The sequence below is a fragment of the Perna viridis genome, chromosome 3, assembly GCF_037379345.1.
Source record: "Perna viridis isolate PV_CMFRI_1.1 ecotype Kerala chromosome 3, ASM3737934v1, whole genome shotgun sequence".
Lineage (NCBI taxonomy): Eukaryota > Metazoa > Mollusca > Bivalvia > Mytilida > Mytilidae > Perna > Perna viridis.
In genome coordinates, this window is record NC_142447.1 from 33,993,530 (window position 1) to 34,016,324 (window position 22,795).

The window sequence follows — 22,795 nt, forward strand, 5'->3', positions numbered from 1 at the left end:
TGTACATTCAATGAACTTGAATGAACTTCAACCAAACTGACTAAATACAGTGTCTCATAGCTTTATCTATGTTTTATGTCACTGGTAAAGGACACAGAATGCCATACTTACATTATAAATTCATCAACTTTGATATTATTAAGTGTATGGTTGTGCTTATTTAGCTGAAGGAGTTTCAAACTGCTTACTACATATGTGTACTAGTATTATTGAGATATTAACTCTTTATAGTGGTAAAACTTTTACTTAACAAATCCTCTATCTATTTCAAATTTACAGATACAAAACACAGGAAAGGAGATAGAGGGAAGCCTCTGAACTCAGGACCAGTAGTATGTACAAATAATACAACCATAACTCTGATAAAGAAGGAAGATATTGCAAATCAGAAGGTTTGTAAGAATAAGATTTTAGGAAGGTCAATTCTTATTGGCTTGTTTTTTAAATCTTGTATGTCAGATGTAAATTATTTTATAGTAAGTTTTGTATGATGATAAAGTGCAATGAACACATCTCTAAGAGATCCAAGTGACAAAAAGATACAACTGACACTGGTGACACTGTTGACTTGGAAGATCCAAAGTGGCAATGCTTTTTAAAATTACTCAGCTTAGATAATTGCATAGCTTAAGTAACTTTTCTAATGTATGTGTGGACCTGTAAGACTTCTCTCATTTCTCAAAAAGTGTTTCCCTTTGATATCCTGCCTACTTAAGATCAAAATCATCAACATACATACCATTTGATACAACATAATTCAGAACAAATTGTCAAACTCTGGTCATGTGACAACATCTTATACCAGAAGAAAATAAAGAACAGCTGTACTATAGTCTGCCTATGTACTAACTGGTATTTCTAGTACCGGTGCTCTTGAGTCACCAAGGAGACAAAGATTAACTCATCCTTTCTGCTAATGCTGACTATTCCCTGCTTCTCACAGTTTCTATTTCATGTACAGACAAATTTGTCATGTGTCAAAGCAATATAAGCTGGCACTGTATACATTGTGGTATGCCAAACTTCAACATAAGTTTCTTTAATTTCACTGCCTTAGAAACATCACATCCTATCATGTAGTTTTAGAGACATACCTGTAGATAGTCCTCTTGCACCAAAGGCATCTTCATCTCCTATTGCATCCAAACCTACTAAGAATTGGAAAACTCAAAACACAAAACAGAAATTACCTCTTGAAATCTTAAATGTAAACTTTCAATCAATAAGAAATAAGAAATGATTGATACAGTCAAACCTGAAATCATACTAGGCACATAAACCTGGCTTGATCCTAGCACTTCATTGTATGAATACTTCCCAGCTGACCTATATACTGGTAATGTTTATTGTCAAGATAAAATCCACAGCACAAATAATCAAAGCTATAGTGGTGTGTTCATTGCTATAAGCAAAGAATTCATAAGCTCTGGAATAAAAGAGCTTGAACATGATTGTCGAAATTAAAATCACAGTGTTAAAAAAAGATCCTGATATCTTCCGACTACAGACAACCCTCTAATAAAGGTTCTTCGCTACTCATTTACACCAACCCTTAAACTGAATTAACAACCAATCAGATTCTATCATCAAGTTGGAAGCAACTTCAACCTTGGCCATATTTATTGGTCTGACTCAATAACACAATACCTGGTCAACAAGACTTACAACTGCATCAATAAATGATACCAATTTACACCAGATAGTAGATGTACCATCCAGAAATGAAGGTATCTTAGATCTGATCATGATCAATAATCCAACTTATATCAACTAAGTTACCACATTACCACCAATAGGGTCAAGTGACCATGGCATTTATCTATGCTGAGGCAGACATTTGGCTAGAAAGAATAAGAGAGACACACAAAAAAGTCTATAGATACAATAAAGCAGACTGGGAAGATATTAAAACAGATATTATTGAAATCTATAAAGAAATCATTAATACCTATGACTCATCAGACATCAACACACTCTGGGAATTCTTTAAAACAAACCTTTACTTACTCTGTTGAGAGGCACATACCATCTAAAATTCAACCTAGCAAATATAGACTGGCAATGATAATTGACCAACTAAGAAGGCTGATAAACAAGAAAAATGAGTTAAAAGAAATGAAAAACTGTAAATATGCAGAAAAATATAAAAAAAGATCAAAACACTTGTACAAAAAGAACATAGGCAAGCCTATCAAGAATATATTGATAAACTGGTGTGTTATATACCTATAAATGGACCAGATACAACCACCTTCAGCCAGTGCAAACCAAAAAAGCTATTCCAATACATAAAGTCAATAAGGACCAACAAATCTGGTATCGCTGCTTTAAAAAGATGGTAAAAAAGCAAACCTTTCAAACAAGCAGTTTCAATCTGTATTTTCATCAGTAACAAATGATTCTATACATAGTATAGAAACTAGTCCCAATCAGTCATTAACAAATTAAATATCAAAACACCTGGAATTGAGAAATCAATCCTCACAAGGCAACAGGCCCAGATAACATCAGTGGTAGACTTCTGAAAGAAATCCACCTAGCGACTGGAAACATGCAAATGTTGCCCCTGTCTACAAGCAAAGAGATAAACATAGACCTGTAAATTGCATTCCAATTTCATTAACTGATTTGCTGCAAGTTAATAGAACTGAATTTAAACTGACTGCACTCAAAATGTAGCATTGGACGGTAAGTCATCTGACACTGTCTTTGTCAACTGTGGAGTACCACAAGGTACTGTAATAAAACCTATTTTATTTTTGGTATATATCAATGACCTCCCAGATTATCTTAAACACAGCAAACTACAGTTATTTGCTGACAACAGGATCATATACATGCCCATTAAATCGCAGAGTGACTGCCTTAAACTACAAAATGATTTTGATGCAGTAGGAAAATGGGAACAAAACTGGCTATTTGCCTTCCATTCTGATAAATGCACTGATCTCTATGTCTCCAGTAATTGAAAAGCCATCCAACACAGTAATATTCTCCATAACAACACCCTAGAAGTTGTCACATCAGCTAAATACCTAGGTGTTATTCTCAATCTAACTTAAAATGGGACAAGCACAATGATGACATCATTTCAAAAGCTGACAAAACACTTGTATTTCTCAGAAGAACTTGAAAACAAGCCACCATCACACCAAAAGTCATTCATACTAATCCCTTGTACCCCCCAAACTTGAGTATTCCTCCTCAGTTTGGGATCCTCATACCCAAGACTCTATTTTGAAGATAAATATGTTCAGAGTAAGGCTGCTAGGTACACCTGTAATTACTACCACTATGTAGTTTGTCCTGTAATGAGTTCATTAAAGGGCAAATAACAGGTGTCAAATAAATTTTTGCTTTATTTGTATAGTAGCGAATAAAGCAGTTAAGCTCCGCCCACCATCATGACGTCACAAATCAATAATTTTGTCAAAAGTGAAAGTAGGTCACAGAAGAATTTATTTCTTATCAGAAAAACATGTTAAATGACGGAAATTGTTGTTTAATTTTGAATATTTATGTGTAAATTACAGAAAAAGTTCGGCTCAGAAGGGGAGTAACTGCTCGGCAGAGCCTTGCAGTTACTTCCCCTTCCTTAGCCTCATACAAATACTTTCTATATTTTTCTGTAATACACTAATATTGTAAATGTATCTGTCTTGCTGAACACACTAAACTGGCTACAACTACAAGAACACAGGTTATGTAGTTGCCTTGTAATGATATATAAGATCACACACATCAACTTGTTGCTAATTCTTATTCCATCAGACCCAAGAAGCAGAAAACATCACTCTCACCTTTAGACATACACTACTAAAGAATCTTACTGGCTTTCATTTTTACGATATACTATTACTTAGTGGAACTTATTACCTATTGCAGTTGCCCATTCTACATTAGTAGACATCTTCAGAGAACAGCTTCCACCTGCTGTTCTCTCTGCCCTCATTTGATTATTCTTTATCTCCTGTATATAGTTTTAACCACAAAGGAAATGTCTACTACTACTGTTCTTTGCACAATTTTTCTATATAAATAAGTTTAATTGTTAACACTTCATGTATATAGACAATGCATGCACCAATAAGTAAACTTAGATGGTTTACTGTAAAACTTAAAGAAGAACTTTAGTTACATACTGTGATAGTACTTTTATTCGTTGGTACCAATTTTTGTGGTTTAGGGGAAAATGGTCAGTTCTTGCATTCTTGAATTTCGTGAATTTGGTAACGCTGGCTTACAAACAGATGAAATATTTTCTTTTTGGTTGGCAACCTAATTTTGTGGTTTACCAAACCCACAAAATCCACGAAAATTGGTACTTCATGAATAAAAATACTTTCACAGTAATACACTGTGAAGAATTTTGGGTTTGTGTATCATAGGATTGTTTTATTTATATGACAAGGTTATGCAATATAACCTACCTCGGTGCAGTTAATTAAGCTTCAGAAACTGCATAGCTGTTTATGAATAAACATAACTTGTCCCCTGTGGTTATATCAAGCAGCACCCTATAAAGCATTTAATTGTTAAAATGTGGAAAAAGCTTCTTTACTTTTCATTGATGTTATGCATTTTTATACAAACCCAAATTATTTTTCATTTGTATTGGTAATGGTATCACCCTGTCATTGTTGTCATCATTGGTGTCTGTTAACTTTTGTTTATTTGGGATGCCTTTAATAAAACTTATCCAATATTTTTGAAATTTTAACACATTATTCCTAAGGACTTGCAGAATGTCCTATAGTTTTTGCAGGTTTTTGCCCCACCCCACCCCATTCGAAAAAAAGGGGATAAAACGGGGAAGTGGGTGCTTTCATTTGAATTTATAGGAAAAAAATGATTCTGATGTCAGTGTGATCCTTTAAGCATGATTGACTTATATTGTACCATTTTGGAGTTAAAGGGGTACAAAATTTGGCCACACCAAAAAAAAAAAAAAAAAAAACTATTTGGGAGGAGTCAGATTATGAAGATCGTTTTATTGGTTTCCATATGAAAATCTCTGCCTGCTATTTTTCAATCAGATTTCTGACGATTTTCAAGTTACAATTGGCCAAAGGGCCATACCCTAATAAATCAACTTTATATACACCCATCTCTTAAGACGCTACGTATTATGGTATACTGGAGTATGTTTATCTGTCTGTCATTTTCATACTTCCTATAGTAACTCAAAAATCTGTCCACCAATTTTTGTGATACTGAAGTGATTTGTTTTCCTTTGATTGATGTTAGCTCCCTTTCAATTTTTGTAAATTTTCAATATTTGACTGAATTTTACATGTGAAAATCAGGCTATAGTGTGGTGAATGATGGTGGGCAGGCAGTGAGTGGCGGATAAGTGGGTGGGAAATTATTTTTATAACAGTTTTTATCAGCAACCACTAATCACAGCATCTTGGTATTAGGTATCCAGCATCAGGTATGGGTCCCATATCGAGAGATGGGATGTCAGGCCTGTTGGACATCTACTTTCTGTTTAACAAGGTTTGGCCATTTCTGTCTTTGACTAATTTTTCCTTTTTGAGTTATGGAACTTTTTTCAATAAAAAATGGGAGGAAATTTCTCTTTTTGGACAGTAACTCAAAAACCTGTGCAGTAATTTAAATGAAACCATAGTAAATTATTTCTATATATATTATACAAAAGCTCCCTTTCAATTTTTTAATTTTTTTATATTGTTTTACAGAGTTATGGGACTCTATTAATAAAAAAAAGAGTGAGTTTTAGTTTTCAGACTTCAACTCAATGATGGTTGCACTTATAGAGTTGTTTGTTTTGATTGATGAAAGTTCTCTGTAAATTTTGGTAAATTTCTATTTTTTTCTTTTTATTTTATGGGACTTTATTCATAGAAAAGGGGGAGATTTCCCATGTATTTGTGCAATAACCTGAAATTGCTTCAAGCAATTTTCTTCAAACTTTGTTGAATTATTTATTTCTTTTAGTGTCAGCTCCCTTAATTTTTTTTTTTTTTTTTTTTTAAATTTTTTATTTTTGAGTTATAGGAATTAGTTCATGCAAATTTAGGGCAATTTCTAATATTGTGACCACACCTGTGCAAGTTTAAGATGCTTTAGTTGTATCATGTTGTGTCAGCAAATCTCTTAATTAAAAAAATGGATGAACTAGAGACACCATTAGATAATAAATTGTATTGCTTGTTCATAGGCTGATGTGATAGTATGCTCTACTAATGGTCAGTTAGATATGTCAGGACCAGCAGGCAAAAGTCTGGTTAGAGGTGCTGGCACACAGCTGCTGGATGATATCAAATCTGACTACTCAGATGGCATCCAACATGGGGACATTGCTGTTGTCCAGGGATACAACCTTAAATGTCAAGAGGTTTATCTTGCAGCCTTGCCAAGCTTTTCGCCTGGTGCAGAAAAGGTTTGTATACCTTAAGTTATTGAAAGAAACGTTAATGCTTGAATTTTGATCAATCTCTTTTTACTCTTGTAAGTTGCAGACCTGTCCCTGTCATTGTTGTCAGTGTCATTGTCATCTGTTTTGTTGGTAGAATCTTTAGACATTTGGTTTGTGTGATAAATTAAATACAAGTTGGTGGATGTTGATAAAATTTGATATCAAGGTTTACCAACTACAAACTCTAACCCTTGTGGAATTAAGGACAAATAGGGGCAAAAAACAAGAAAATATTTTAAAATTTAATTATAGAACTCAATATAAGTGTAATGATCTTTTTAATATTGTTCCACAATGTTCTTTACTACAAAAGTTAGAATGGAATATTTAGGGGATTATGATTTGGGCCCAGTTTCCTCAAATCCTTAGTTTTTCTTCAAATCTTCAATTTCAAGTGATCTGATTGATGAAATTTGATTTGAGGAAGGATTTTAGGAAAACCTCAATTGGAGATTTTTTTATAAAACCGGCACGGGAGTGTTTGTGAATTAGGAGCTTAAAAATGCCAAAACAACTGTTTTTCTTGTTTTCAAACAAATGTAAAGTGTACAGATCTGTATGAAATTGAAACATTAAGTTTCAAACCTTTGAGATAAGAATTTGATCGATCTTCGGGGTTACAACATTGCTTATAGAAATTAAAGGGACAAATCAACCAGAAGCAAGCATTTTATAAAAGTTAACTTTACAACTTAAGTATACATTTTTTCAGGTTTTCAGGCAATAATTTGAGTAAAAACATACAGATCTCTAGGTGTCACTAACCACTTTTAACGTTTCCATTACTTTACATGTTTAAAAAGTAATTTTCAAAGTTTCATTGTGAATTCCCAGAAGTGATGACATCTTAAAGTTGCATACCACTGCAACTTTGTCCCTGGATTACATTCTTTTGATTACCGCTATAACCTTGGTTCCCTTGATTACTCTTTGATTACCGCTATAACCTTGGTTCCCTAGATTACTCTTTGATTACCGCTATAACCTTGGTTCCCTTGGTTACTCTTTGATTACCGCTATAACCTTGGTTCCCTTGGTTACTCTTTGATTACCGCTATAACCTTGGTTCCCTTGATTACTCTATTGCAAAGCTTGGAAAATATGGCTTTCAATTCATTATGCTGATCGTACAATGATTGTAGAAATTTTTCACAAAATTTACTTGAATAAATAATACATGTACTAATAATCAACAATTTTACCTTTTCTGCTTACTAACAGCATGGATGCAAATTACTCACACATGTAAACAATATTCATACACTTTTGTAGTTAATTACAAATACATGTATGGTTTTAAAGTACACATTCTCAGCTTTATTTTGACTACTATTGATCAGCATATACACTAATTATGCACTTACTATACATAAATCTAGGTTCTGTGTGTGTCTGGTATTACTTAAAGGGGTCGCCATTTGACCCGGAAGTGGAAAGGGAGACCCTATCATATAGGTTCCACACCGCAAAATAGTTTTGATGGATAAAAAGGGTTGTTTGATGTATATAAATAATTGTGACCCATTGTAAAGGCTAAGAAGGATTAAAAATATGCATTTTCTTTAATTTTATAAAAATTGCTTCTACCTTATGTCTTCCTGCAAACTTTAAAATTGTTAGTCACTTTCATTCTGCTTAGAATCTTTTTTGTTGATAACAAACTTAATTATACAGTTGCAATCACTCCTCTTTAATTCTGTCAGAATCTGTGAGGAAAATTGTTCTACATAAGCAGATAGAACAGAAATTCTGACAGATCCTGACAGGGTCTGATTGAGGCTGTCATGTGTAAGGACACTTTTTGCCCTATTCCCTGACAGATCTTGACAAAAACTGTTTTAGATGGTGACAAAGAAATAAGAAAAGCTGTTCTTAACTGTCATACGCCTGGACAGTTCCTGACACTAAATCTATTTATTCTGCATGAAAATAATTTAGGACTTGAAGTTCTCAATAATGGCAACTGTGTGACGTAATGTAAATTAGCAAATACATTTAAAAAAAAATCTTGATTTAAAAATTTTAAATTAAATTTCCAATTATATAGAGCTCATCATGATCATCATCCCACAATCACTAGATCTTGGTTCATTTTCCAACATTTGATGTTCACAGCCCATTCACTCATCGTTAAAAAATATCATTGTTTACATGTATAAATTTTTACATTCCATTGATCTGTAATTAAATTTTATCTATTAAATTGTATAATTACAGGTCTGTGATTCTGTTCCAAGTGTAAAAACAGTAACAGATAACTTTCAGATGTTTGGCTATTCTCTCAAAGTTCAAGATTGACAAAGTAATTTTTGAGTGAAAGTACTTTTAAATAACATTAGGATCTCAAACCATTCTATAAAATGTTAAAATTGACAATTTTAGCATTAAATGGGTGACTGCACATCCTACTGATATATTTTGGTCAAAATTCTTTAAAATGCCATTTTTTGCCATGATTGTGAACATTTCCAATTTACCTATATGGTCTTAAATCAATATAGAAAATGTGGAAATTGTAAATATTAGTTTCTTATTAGTGACTGTGACAACTGTATTTCAGTCTAAATTCTAAAAATTGACATATTTCTTAAAAATGCATGAGTGCGAGCACTTTTAATTTCCATAAGGGTCTAAAATTAATGACTAAAATGCTAAATTTTTCCATATTACTCTCATGTAGGTGACTGCAACATATAAATTTGACTGAAAATTCTTTAAAAATGTCATATTCTTGCAAAAAAAAATATGAATATGTGCACTTTCAATTTCAATAAGGCTCTTAAATTAAAGACTAAAATGCTAAATTTTCCAAAATAACTATCATGTGGGTGACTGTAACACATAAATTTGAGTTGAGATTCTTTAAAAATATCATATTCTTGCAAAATGTATGAGTTGAAACACTCTTAATTCCAAAAGGGTCTATAATTAATGATTAAAATGCTTAATTTTTCCTAATGACAATCATGTGGATGAATGTGGCACATATATTTCAGTCAAAACTCTTTAAAAATGTCATATTAACTGTGGAACATAAATTTGAGTCAAATTCTTTAAAAATGTCTTGCAAAATGTACGAGTGTGAGCACTTTTAAATTCCAAAAGTGTATAAAATTACCCTATTAAATGTAAAAAATGTAAGTATAATTATCACACTTGTTACTGTGACTTTTTTTTTGCATATTTGTATGAGTGCGGTCATTTTTAATTTCCATAAGGATCTAAAATTAAAGCCAAAAATGTTATTTTTTTCAATATAACTATCATGGGGTTGACTGTGACACATAAAAATGAGGTTTTAATTTTTTGTATAAAATGTTTAAAATTGTCAATATAAATACTCTGTATCATACTGGTGACTGCGACACATAAATTTCAGTCCCAACTTTTTAAAGTCATGGGTGTAGTACGGCATGCAATAATTTTTGTTGGAACAGTATGCCATACATTAACGTCTTTTCAAAATTAAAAAAAAAAACAAGTTCAAACATAACAAGGCTTACTTCCTGTTGTATGAATTAGTATTTTGGTGCTGCATCTTTTTTAGCTCACTTTGCCAAAGGCCAATTGAGCTTATGCCATCACTTGGCATCTGTCGTCGTCATTGTCGTCGTCATTGTCGTCATCATGGACAAATTTTCAAAAATCTTCTCCTCTGAAACTACTAGACCCACTGAATGTATCGGAATTTGAGTGCTGCACCTTTTTTAGCTCACCTGGCCAAAGGCCAAATGTGCTTGTGCCATCACTTAATGTCTGTTGTTGTCCTTGTCGTCGTCCTGGACAAATTTTAAAAAATCTTCTTCTCTGAAACTTTTAGAATGAGAGGATGTAAACTTGGCATGATTGCTCCTTAGAGTATTGTGCACAAAATGACCTTTGGAAATTTTGATCCATGAAAAAACATGGTCCCTATTACTAAAAATAGAACATAGAGGTCAGAAGGCAGTTTTTTGCAAGTAAATCTAAAGTTGTTGCCTTTAGCAAAATTCTGGCAGGGTATTATTGTTCAGCATCATGAGATGGACCTGTGCCAAAATTTTCAAAGCAATTCATCTTTTGATGTGGGAGTTTCGGCCCCTGAAATAGAACATAGGGATCAGACAGTAATTTTTCTCCAAAACCATTAGGTTTAGCCAAATTCTGACAAGGATAAAAGTGTTCAGGATGATGAGATCTAATGCCATGTTGGAGTTATTGCCCTTTTTTGATTTTTTTTTGCTATTTTTAATGTTACTTCTTTCAAAAATCTACTCCTCTGACACTACTTGACCAATTAGAACCAAACTTGTGATGAATGTTCCTCGGGGTATCCTTCATAGATTGTTGTGGGGATTTTTGATCTGTCAAAAAAAAATGGCTACTGTTACAAAAAATAGAACAAAGGCATCAGTCAGAAGTTTTTATCGTGTATCTCCAAAACTGTCAGGTTTAGCCTAATTCTTTCATTTGCTGAAATGATCCTTATTATCAGGACCACAAAAGGGAACAAAGTTGTCTGACGACTCCATGCAAGAGATATTGCCCTTGAAAGGTGAAAAATGGCCTTTTTTTTTTTACAGTTTTCAGCCAATATCTTGAAAAGTATGATAGATAGGATGAACTTTCTGTCGCTGAAATGATTCCTATGATATGGCCTACAAAAGTTTGTAGGGATCAAAGTTTTCAGATGACTCCTTGTAAGAGTTATTGCCCTTAAAAGGCAAAAAATACTGTTTTTAGTAGTTTTCAGCCAATATCTTGAAAACTATAATAGACAGAATGAAACTTTCAATTAATGAAATAATCCTTATGATAAGTCTTACCAAAGTCTTTTTTGAATCAAAATTTTCTGACAACTCCTTGTCCTTGATATTGTCCTTTAAAGGTAAAAAAAATAATCAGGTGAGTGATTCAGGCTCTTGTTTCTGAATCATGTATATGTGCTGTATGTAATTCAGTCAGAGAAGTATTTTCTAGCTAGTGACTGTCAATATCTGTCAGTATCTGTGAGGAACTCTTCTAATTTGTGTGACAGTTCTACATAGAACAGTTTCTGACAGTTTAGAACTGTTCTGTGACAGTGAATCCTGACATAATCGAAGAGAGGTTAGAAGTGATTGCAACTTTAGCTATTCATGTACCAAGTTTGAATGTTGTGTCCATACTTGTCCCAACTTTTCAGGGTTCAAACTTAATAGTATCATTTTAAATAAGAATCATTGTTCTTGAACCAGTCATATGAATGACTTGATATTTGTAAAACAAAAAGGCTCAGTATGATAGGTTTTAGCATATATATGACTTATGTATTGGTTGCACATATATTTCCTGTATTCTAAATGTCTGTATGAATTGAAGCAGACTTAAACTGTTTAATTTTTGCTAAAATAAATTACAGTGAAGGTAGTTTTTTCAAGGAGTACCAATTTTTGTGAATTTCTTGGGTAGGCAAGACCACAAAATTTGGTTCCCAGCTAAAAGTACATTTCCATAGATGCATTTGTTTTACTTCCTTATCCACGAAAAAATTGCTATCCATGAGTTAAAGTACTTTCACAGCAACTTATATATGGCAATAATTCATGAGACTTTGGTTTAACATTTATTGAGCATGACCTTCCTGTAGGTCAGTATTCTTATTTATATTTTATTATCGTACATTGCTTTTAATTATTTTTGTTAACAGTGGATCATCCAATGTGTAGAAAAATGCCTTCAACAAGCCTCTGGGTACAGTTCTATTGTGTTTCCAGCTTTTGGTACTGGTAATTTCCATTATCCTAGAGATCTGGTGGCGAGGAAGATTTATGAATGTGTCAGTCAATTTGATGGGCAGAACACTTCACTGAAGGACATAAAGATTCTGGTCTATGATGATGATACTATCAAGGTATAAGATTTGTCTATTTCTTTTTTTTATTATTATTTTGAACCTATAATATAGGGATAACAGCACATACTTGTAGAAATTTCCTAGTTAAAAAAATTGGTACTAAAGCATTTTATTGTCAAATTCCTTACCTACGTGTATTCTTAAAACCATTTTCATGATTTTGCTGTGAAAAAAAAAGTATATAGTGACCATGCTATCCATCTGTCCCTGGAAAGTTTTCATCCACAACTCATCAGAAACTGCTCAATGGAATTAGTTGAAACTTTCACACTTTCTTTTATGGATACAGTTGTCTACTTCCTATATTCCATTTCCATTGGAATTACTTCTTGGGGTTCCATATTATTACCTTCCACTTTTGACTGGATTTCAATGAAGCCTTCAAACATTGCAATCTTAATCACCAGATTTCATTGTGCATCACCTATTTCACATTTTTCACATCTGTTTGACATCATTGTTAAATTTATTTTACTGTTAGGGCCAGAAGGTTAAAGTTTTAGGTCCCATGCAACTTCAGAATTACATTTGACACATTATGAATCTATGTGGCATTCTGTGATTCCTATAATTAATGACATTCCAGATTGGTCAAGATGTATTTTACAACAATCCCGTGATAGTGCCATATTGTTTATTAAGACATTCTGAATTTGTTCATTGTAAAATTTTGTTACTTGGCATTACTTCTGAAATCTTTTATGGATTTTCATGAAACTTAAATAAACTTTTCTGTTCAAATTTCATGTAAATGACAAATAACTCTATAGTGTTCATGAATGAATTTATTCTTTAATTTGCTCATTCTTGTCTTAGTAGACAAACCTACTGTTACTATGTTCCTAGTTTAATTTGCTCATTCTTGTCTTCATGGACAAACCTACTGTTACCATGTTCTTAGTTTAAATTTGCTCATTCTTGTCTTAGTGGACAAACCTACTGTTACCATGTTCCTAGTTATAATATCACACACACAGCAATTTTGTTGTTAGCTTTTTTTACAGCATTTTTATGTGCCCGTAAAAGATAGGTCATATTATGGTATAGAAATGTCCCTCCTGTCTGTCTGCTTACACATGTCACATTGCAAGAGAACCTTTTCTTAAATGAACTTCAAATATTGCACAATTGTTAGTATGACAGGCTAATGGTCTGTTTACCTTTTGGTCATCTGAATATAGCTGAAATATTGCTGCTTGGATGTTAAACACCAACAAACAAACAAACAATGTTTACCTTTTGGAGAAAATTCAAGGTTTAGTTTCTGAGTTATTGGAATTTATTTGAAAAAAAAAGGGGAGAATCAAGACTATATGTGTCATCCAATATAATGGAAATAGCATGATAGATTTACATCGAACTATTCACACTTGTTTGTTACAAAGGTCTATATTCATATTAGTGAAGTTCCTATTTTTTCTTTTGGACTAATTTGATTTGTTGGTTTTTTTGTCACATGTTGCTCTGTAACTTGAGACAAAAAAATGAAAATTTTTGAATTTCAAGAAGAGATTTTATAAAAATTGTTAGTGTTAAATATATTTCTGAAATGTAAATGAAATAATATTTTATTTTTACAATAGAATATTGATGGGTCCGTTTGTTCATAAGTATATAAGCTGCTTTCAAAAATATACCAATTGAATTGTCATTTGCCACAATTTCTATATCAGAAAACACTGTCTCTGGTCTGCATTCCCAGTATAGTCCAAAAAACCTTTCATTAAAGCATCTGACATGACTATAACACCGGGGAATACTTATAATCAGCCCATCAGCATGTTGACTGAATTTTTTCACCTTAAAAGATGGTACTTGAGATGTTGAGTAAATGGGGTGTCTTCCCGATTGTCCAACATTTGAAAATTACAAGTAAAAAATGGTAAAAAAATGTTGGACAATTGGGAATGTTTTGATGAGTAATATACATGGTTAATTAGAAAGTGTTTTGATAAATATAGTTTTTAGGTTCTATAAGGGGTGTTCATTAAAAGAAAAAAATATACTAGTGTTGCTTTAGGTTTGTGATGTTAGTTTGTACTCTATTTGTCTTAGTTTTTATTCTTTTAGTTTGTTTCATCAATATATATTAGCTGATGCTTTATGATTTATGGCTGATTATCTCGATTATCCTTTTGGTTTGTTGTTTCTGTGTTGCTTCGTGTGGGTCTGGTTATCAAAAGACTAGGCCTGCTGCAGCACTAAAAGTCATAAAAGGCGGCTAAATAGTGCTCAGAACCCTGACCATAGGCTGGGCGTCTGCCTTGATCAACTGGATTTGTGTGTCCCTGGTGGTCAAATGGGTAACCCTGGCATTCTACATGCTGGGGTGGTCAGGAAAACATTGCAAGTTAAAGAACCCTGCTGTGGTATTTATTAGGAGTAAGAACCTTTGCGCTCTGCCACAGGAGGCTAAATTGCTTGACACTACCCACCTCTTCCTATTTTTCGGGTGTTATACACCAACAATCAATCAATCATGTTTCTGGATTTGATACCTGATGTTTGTATTTAGATATTTTTATGGAAAAATGGCAACATATTTGCACTTTAATTTTTATGCATGTGATATTTAAATGTTTTATTTTCATTAAATAAATATGAAATTATGCACGTATATTAAAGCAGTGCACATACTATTACAGTTATTAACAATAATTATGTATCACTTGTGAGAAGTGTTCTGTCAGCATCATATACTCAGTCGATCACAGAACTTGGACTGCTTAGGATAGAGCAGATGTCATTTTGTTGAATGATACATATTATAAAGCAATTAGCTTGGATTACTACAACTCATTACAAGAGTACACTTCATATATTATATTTTAATTATGATTTTATGAAATAATTTCCATGGCTGGAATTTAAGCTCAAATCAAAATCATTATTCATACAGTATTTGATTCCTAAAGCATTAAAAATACTGGATATTTTTTTTAAATATATGAAATAGAGATATTGCCCATTCTTTTTGTTTTACTAGGCTAAATACTTTGCTCATTGCATCCATTTTGAAATGTATCTTTTTCACATACCTGTTTAGAGGTTTGGGGTTTGTCACCATTCTCATTTTTCTGTTCTTCTTTATAAAAAGAAATAATGCACTGTAAAAACAATTTACAGCCTTTGGAAAATTTGCTTTTTCTATGGCATCTTTTGCCAAAAGAGTATCAAATTCTTCCATAAAAAGATTCAGATTTTTTTTGGAGAAATCAAAGTAGGTCCTGTCTGAAGAGGTTTCTCTTGAAATTCCAATTTGAAACCCTTTTCAATAATCAAAAGTAACCACTGATTCATGGATATTTTCTACTAATTATGAAGAAACTTTGTTAGGCAACCTCAACAATTATTTCTGGACACAAACAACAAATTGTATTTGCCTCTGAGTCAGCTGTCATTCTTCTTGGAGGTATGAAAAGAACCCCAAGAACTCTTGCCAGACTTGCCATCTTCCTTCTAGTTAGACTGTTAGTCTTGTAGACCACTGATTTCAAGTCCCCCTCTCTCATGGGAGAACTTCTGATTCAAGCCTGAACAACCTCCTGAAGACCAACTTGTTGGTCCCCTAGGATTTAGATCTGAATACTTTGGAGACTTAGCACCTGACGTTACCGACTTTTCACCTCCATCATATTTCCTCTTCCTTGAAGAGAAACCCAGTAAAAGAGCTTTTAGTTGATCTTTACATTCTTTCCTTTTCTCTAGATGCATTTCTAAGGCTTGGCTAAAAAGTCCTTCATCTATCAAAGGAAGATATTGACATTTAGTACTAATATCCTTAATTAAAGCTAAACTAGTATCCTGGCTTGCTGCCTTAAGACGAATTAAATGACAAAAAGCCCTAGTGCGACCCACTTGGTCAAGAGTTTTTGTTGACATTGCAAACAGGTCTTTTACATTTTGACCTACAGTTTCTTTGTCAGTGTCCTTATCCACTGCATATAACAAAGACCCCTATGTTTTGTTGCATGTAAAGAATGAAAAAAATTGTTCAATAAGAGCTGAAAGCTGTGCTTGGTATTCCAAGTTTTCAATTTGATGGAGTGTTTGGGTGTAGGAACCTTCAAATATTCTACTGCACTATTGTGTGTAGGGAAAGTGCTCTTGTACTCCTCCCTGTAAGACATAATGTGATCAGGATTCTTTCTACACCAAGAATTTTCAAGAATGTTTTCTTGTGATTGGTCTAATATTAACCCTACCCTACTCTTTTGTTTCGCGATGTCTTCCTTAAAGATCTGCGGCAGAAAATTATTCCTTGCCTGACTACTTTCAGACTGTTTATTAGTCAACTCCTGCTCAAGCACAGATTTCTGCAAATCTGTATTTTGCATATTTGCATATAAAATATGCTTCAGAAACATTTCAACCCTACTGTTTGAATCATTACTTGTATTGTCATTTACATGTATGCCATCAATGTCTCTTTGAACTGAACTATTTCCAGACACACTTCGATTAAACTCAGACCTTATGTCTAACTTATATACATTCCCTTTCATTAACTTTAAAAGACAACTCTGACCTGGTGTCAGTGTCTCTGTTATGAAATATTCTAGAGAAAAGTACCCATAAATATTCTTCTTAGTTAGGATTTAACCCTATAATTTGTTGCTGTAGCATGGTCTACACACCCCTTCTGAGTCATTATCCACCCCTCAAGGCTAGAAACCACTAATTCCACTTCCCATAGGCTTCTATGCTAATTTCACAATATTCAGTGGCTTCTCTGGACTTTACCTTAACTTTAACATGCAGAGGACTCTATATCAGCATGATTCTACATATGTCAGCTCACAATCCTCAGAATGGCATGTAGGGTTAGCAGACTTGCAGTGCAGTACTGGTCACCGGAAGTGAAGGGTCTATAAATAGCATGGAAAATCCCAGTGTTTTCACAAGATAGGGGTATATTTAGAAACCATTATGGAGATTAGGCTTCACATCACAAGAAGCAAAATGCACCTATAAAATGTACAGAAATGTTTTTCCTTTCAGAAACTGTTTAAATTTTTTAAATAAGATGAGAACTTTTTTCACAGCACTATGAGGAACAGGGGTAATTTCTGCGTAGGACTATTTTTGTGTACGTTCCAAATGCTCATTGGTTGAATTGGTGGTCTGTAACCTAAACCATCAGATCTATGCAGAGCTGAGCTCTTTTGTATTCTGAGAAAATAGCTGAACAAGAGCCTCCTAGGAGCCTGAATCGCTCACCTGGTTGAATTTTGCTTTTCAAGGGCAATAAATGAAACAAGATGTTGTCCAACAATTTTGACTCAAGAAAACTTTGATGAGGACTTATCATAAGGATCATTTCAGAAAATGAAAGTATAAATCTATCATAGAGCAATAACTCTTATAAGAAGGCGTCTGACAAATTTTATGCCTGAAGACTTTTGTAGTCCTAAAAATAAGGATCATTTCAGCTATTGAAAGACTTCGTCTAAACCTAACGGTTTTGGAAATAAAAGCGAAAAACTACTGTCTGACCCCTATGTTCCATTTTTAGTAATGGCGGCCATGTTTGTCGATGGATCAAAAATCCCCACATCAGTTCTATGCAGGATACCCCAAGGAAAATTCATACCAAGTTTGGTTCCAATTGGTCAAGTAGTGTCTGAGGAGACGATTTTTGAAAGAAATAACATTAAAAATAGATTAAAAACGTCGAAAAAGGGCAATAACTCCAACGTGGGTGAACAGATTAAAATGAAAATTTGACCGCAGATAGATCTCATCATACTGAACACTTTTACCTAGTCAGGATTGGGCTTAACCTAACTGTTTTGGAGATATATACGAAAAAACTACTGTCTGACCCCTATGTTCTATTTTTAGTAATGGTGGCCATGTTTTTCGACGGATCAAAAATCCTCACATCAGTTCTATGCAGGATACCCAGGAAAATTCAGACCAAATTTGGTAACAATTGGTCAAGTAGTGTCTGAGGAGAAGATTTTTGAAAGAAATAACATTAAAAATAGAAAAAAAACGTCGAAAAAGGGCAATAACTCCAACATGGGTGAACAGATTAAAATGAAAATTTGACCGCAGATAGATCTCATCATGCTGAACACTTTTACCAGTCAGGATTGGGCTTAACCTAACTGTTTTGGAGATGTATACGAAAAAACTACTGTCTGACCCCTATGTTCTATTTTTAATAATGGTGGCCATGTTTTTCGACGGATCAAAAATCCTCACATCAGTTCTATGCAGGATACCCCAAGGAAAATTCAGACCAAATTTGGTTACAATTGGTCAAGTAGTGTCTGAGGAGATGATTTTTGAAAGAAATAACATTAAAAATAGAAAAAAAAACATCGAAAAAGGGCAATAACTCCAACGTGGGTGAACAGATTAAAATGAAAATTTGACCGCAGATAGATCTCATCATGCTGAACATTTTTACTTGGACAGGATTGGGGTTTATCTAACTGTTTTGGAGATATATGCAAAAAAAACTACTGTCTGACCCCTATGTTCTATTTTTAATAATGGCGGCCATGTTTTTCGACAGATCAGAAATCCCCACATCAGTTCTATGCAGGATACCCCAAGGAACATTCCTCTTAAGTTTGCTTCCAATTGGTCAAGTAGTTTTAGAGGAGAAGAGTTTTGAAAAAGTGTTAACGACGACGGACGACGACGGACGACGACGGACGACAAGTGATGGCAATAGCTCACATGGCCTTCGGCCAGGTGAGCTAAAAAGTCTATCAAACTTATCATTGAAACTATTTTCCATTTTACTATGTTTTCAAACAGCCTGAATGGTTTCTGTTTTTGATGGTATTGAAGAAAGTTTCCTTACTTGGGACTTTTTCTGTCCGAGAACAAGAAGAATTATTATCACTCAAATCAGCAGATGTCTGTGTGTTGGAAAATGGCTGACTTTCTGAAGGCGCGTCATGACAATCCGATTCACCCTTCATACTGCCCATAAATGTTATTACTAGAAAAGAAACTTAAACTATAACACTTTGAAACACAAATTTCCAAAACTATGATAAATTTAGGATGAGTCCATTCTCTTGAATACAAAAATTAAAACTAAATTGCTTTCCTGTATTTCCAGGTATATTTCAGGGTGATGATGGAACTGGATGTGGTTAATTTCAGATGTTTTTAATTGTGTATGAAGGAGCATTACAATCAATATTCTATTTTTAAAATAAAATATTATTTTATTTACATTTCAGAAATGTATCGAATAAAATTATTATAAAATCTCTGTATTGCCACTCTAACAACTCATTTAAGCATAGCATATGGAACTTGATATGATAACTCCATTTCCTTCCTTCATGAGGATGGACTTATACCTTACCTGTATATATCTATTTCAATGTTGTACATTTTGAGTATCAGTTCAAGGGAGCGAAGCAGGAGTATCTTTTAGTGAGTTTGCTCACAATTTTTCTGTTTTTTTTTTCTGCAGGAAACACTTCAACATTATAGGCATATTTGGTGTGTTTTTTATATCACAATTATTACTGGTACTTACATATACTGGTGAACATAAATATTCACGTATATATATTTTAAAAGGTTGGTTTCATGAATGTTTTACTAAAGTATTAAAATTTCAAATATGAAAAGACAATAATATAAGTTGTATAGTTATACCCATGCAAACAAAGTTTGGGGACATACAGGTTTTACTCTGTCTGTACGTCCGTCTTTTCGTCTGTCTGAACTATGTTCTAAGCAGCTTTGAACATTATTATGCAGCTTTGTGGGATGTAATATATGGATATGTGCATACTGTCAAGAATTTAAGTTAGGACAAAAATTGTAGAAATGATGGCTGTTGAACTTTGGAATTTTTCAGCAAAACTTGGTCTGATGCATTGTCCACTACTCTTCCTTAAGAACATGCAGGATTCTCATGAAACTCAATGGAGTGTTTGATTAACTAGATGTGCATATTGTTAGGAATAAGTCTGTTATTGTGTTGTTAAGAAAAAATAGTACATTTTTACTGATTGCTGTTTGGAGTTGGGTGTTTTTGAAATTGGAGAACATTGTGTGTCAAAAGTGTGTAGTTCCAACATTAAAGTTGTGACCAATATGAATCGTATGTCCATATTGGTCCACAAATGTACAAGGTTCAACAGGCTGCGAGGGTATTAGTCTCGTTAAGAGCAATGTCTAGTTTTATCTGGCATTACATTTTTGATTTCTCATAAAATATTTATTTCAACAGGCATTTGAGCAAGAAGAATTAAGACAGCTGAACCCTGGTTATCGACCACAGACTGTTGGTATGTTAGAATTTAGCTCACAAAAATACACTGAACATATGACAGATTTTGTTACTAGAATATTATAATGAACCATTTTTCAATGAATGCCATTAATGTCAAATTTAAAAAGATAAAGTAATTTTACTAGGAAATTTTCAAAATACTTAGACACTTCAGTTTTAGAAATATATGTATCTAATGTACCTTGTCAAGGATATCTCCTTGGGTGCAAGGTTTTAAATTCAGCAGAAGTGAGGAAGTATCAGAACTTACAAATCTTTTTAAAAATTAAACTTTACTGTATATACATAACTAACTGCTGTGGAAGTACTATTGTTCGTGGGTTCCAATTTTGTGGTTTTTGTGGGTAGGCCAAACCATGAAATATAGTTCCAAACAAAAAAGAGATATCCATTGATGTATTTACTGAAAACCTCAAAACAACGAATTCAAGAATCCACAAACTTGTGTTTCCTCCCTAATCAACGAAAAACTGGTATCCACAAATTAAAGTACTTTCACAGTATATTGTTTGCATTTTCAGGATTTAGAGCTAGTAGTGGGCCTTATAAAAAGAATAGCATTACTGTAAAATTGGAAAAAGGTGACCTTGGAGTACAAAAAGTAAGTTTGCAATTGCACATGACTTTGTAAAGTAATAGATTATATTTTGAAGGTCAAAAGTCTAAAATTTAGTACTTAATTCTATGCTATTGGTATGGACACTGAAACTGAATCCATACTCATCTGCTTCCTTGTTCATTTTTTGTCACAAAAGGAAATAGAAATCTTATAATGAACAGTATTAAACTTATTATCTTTTTTGGCAGCTTGAAGTATTGGTGTCTGCCGTCCCTAAGGATATTAACCTTGAGAGTGCTGGTGGAGCAGGAATTTCCTTGATGAAAGGCCTAGGCCAAGGAATTCAACAAGACATTGCCAACCAGCATCCTATGGGAGTATCAAGTGGAGGATTTGCTGCTGTCAAACTGTCTGTTCCCTCTGGGACATGTAAATTTGTCTACCTTTCATCATTAGATTCGTGGGATGGTCAGAAGAAAATACTTAAGGATGATGATAAAGTATGGTTTTAGGTTACATACCACTGACTTAACTTGAAAATCTGTTGACCCATGTTTGAGTTATTGCCCTTTTTTGGACATATGTTTTGTATTTTTAATGCTATTACTTTCAGAACTCTTTCCTTTGACATTACTGTACCAATTATAACTAAACTTGGTATAAATGTTTCTTAGAGTATTCTGCCTAGAACTGATGTGGGGATATTTATCTGTTGACATGGCCACTGTTACTAGAAATACAACACAGGTGTCAGTCAGCAGTTTTTTGCATTTAACTCCAAAATAATTTGGTAAAGTCAAATTTTGACAGAGCTTTAGTGCTCAGTTTGATGATATCTATCTATTGTCAAAATTTCGTGAAAATCTGTGAACCAATGTTGGAGTTATTGCTATTTTTGGATTTTTTGTTGTTGCTACTTTTAATGTAATTATTTTCAAAAATCTTCTTCTCTGACTGGACCAAACTTGGTATGAATGTTATTTAGGCTATTTTGCCTAGAACTGCTGTTGGAATTTTTTGTCTTTTACAAAATGGCCCCTAATAATAAAAATTGAATAAAGGGGTTCGACAGCAGTTTTCTTTGCATATTTCTCATTAACTGTTAGGTTGAGGCAAATTCTAATTGGTTAGTTTTCAGAATGAGGAGATCTATCTGTGGTCAAATTTTCCTGAACCGATATTTGGGCATTTTTTTGGGGGGTTATTTTTTATGTTACTATGAAAGTACCTTAATTCGTAGATAAAAATTTTCGTGGATCAGGGAAGAAGCACAAGTTCATGGATTCTTGAATTTGTGGTTTTGAAGTTTTCAGTATACACATCAAAGGGAATGTACTATTTGTTGGAATCCAATTTCATGGTTTGACTTACCCACAAAAAACACGAAAATTGGTACCACACAAACAATAGTACTTTCACAGTATTATTTTTCTTCTCCTGTTAAACAACTGGACAAAATTCAATGAAAGTAGATATGATTGTTCCTTGGGTATGATAGTTGAAATTTTTTTCAAAAATTGAATGTAGCTTATCTAGCCAGCTGAGCAATTAAAGCTCAGTAGAGCTTCTAGTGTCACTTTATGTTGTTAAGGGTATGGTAATACGGGAGTGTTAATGGTTGTATCATCAACTTGGTTCTGC

General features: G+C 33.4%; 1 protein-coding gene across 2 annotated transcripts in view; it reads left to right on the forward strand.

The window, feature by feature from the left end:
- LOC148621969 (uncharacterized) overlaps positions 1 to 22,795 on the forward strand; it is a 68,763-nt gene that overhangs the window by 22,098 nt on the left and 23,870 nt on the right. For both annotated transcript variants that reach the window (XM_088571384.1, XM_088571385.1), the window contains 6 exons: positions 280 to 392; positions 6,185 to 6,406; positions 12,111 to 12,314; positions 20,533 to 20,590; positions 21,117 to 21,196; positions 21,403 to 21,654. In XM_088571384.1, the coding sequence (XP_088427510.1) occupies positions 280 to 392; positions 6,185 to 6,406; positions 12,111 to 12,314; positions 20,533 to 20,590; positions 21,117 to 21,196; positions 21,403 to 21,654 (929 nt within the window). The remainder of the gene's footprint in view (positions 1 to 279; positions 393 to 6,184; positions 6,407 to 12,110; positions 12,315 to 20,532; positions 20,591 to 21,116; positions 21,197 to 21,402; positions 21,655 to 22,795) is intronic.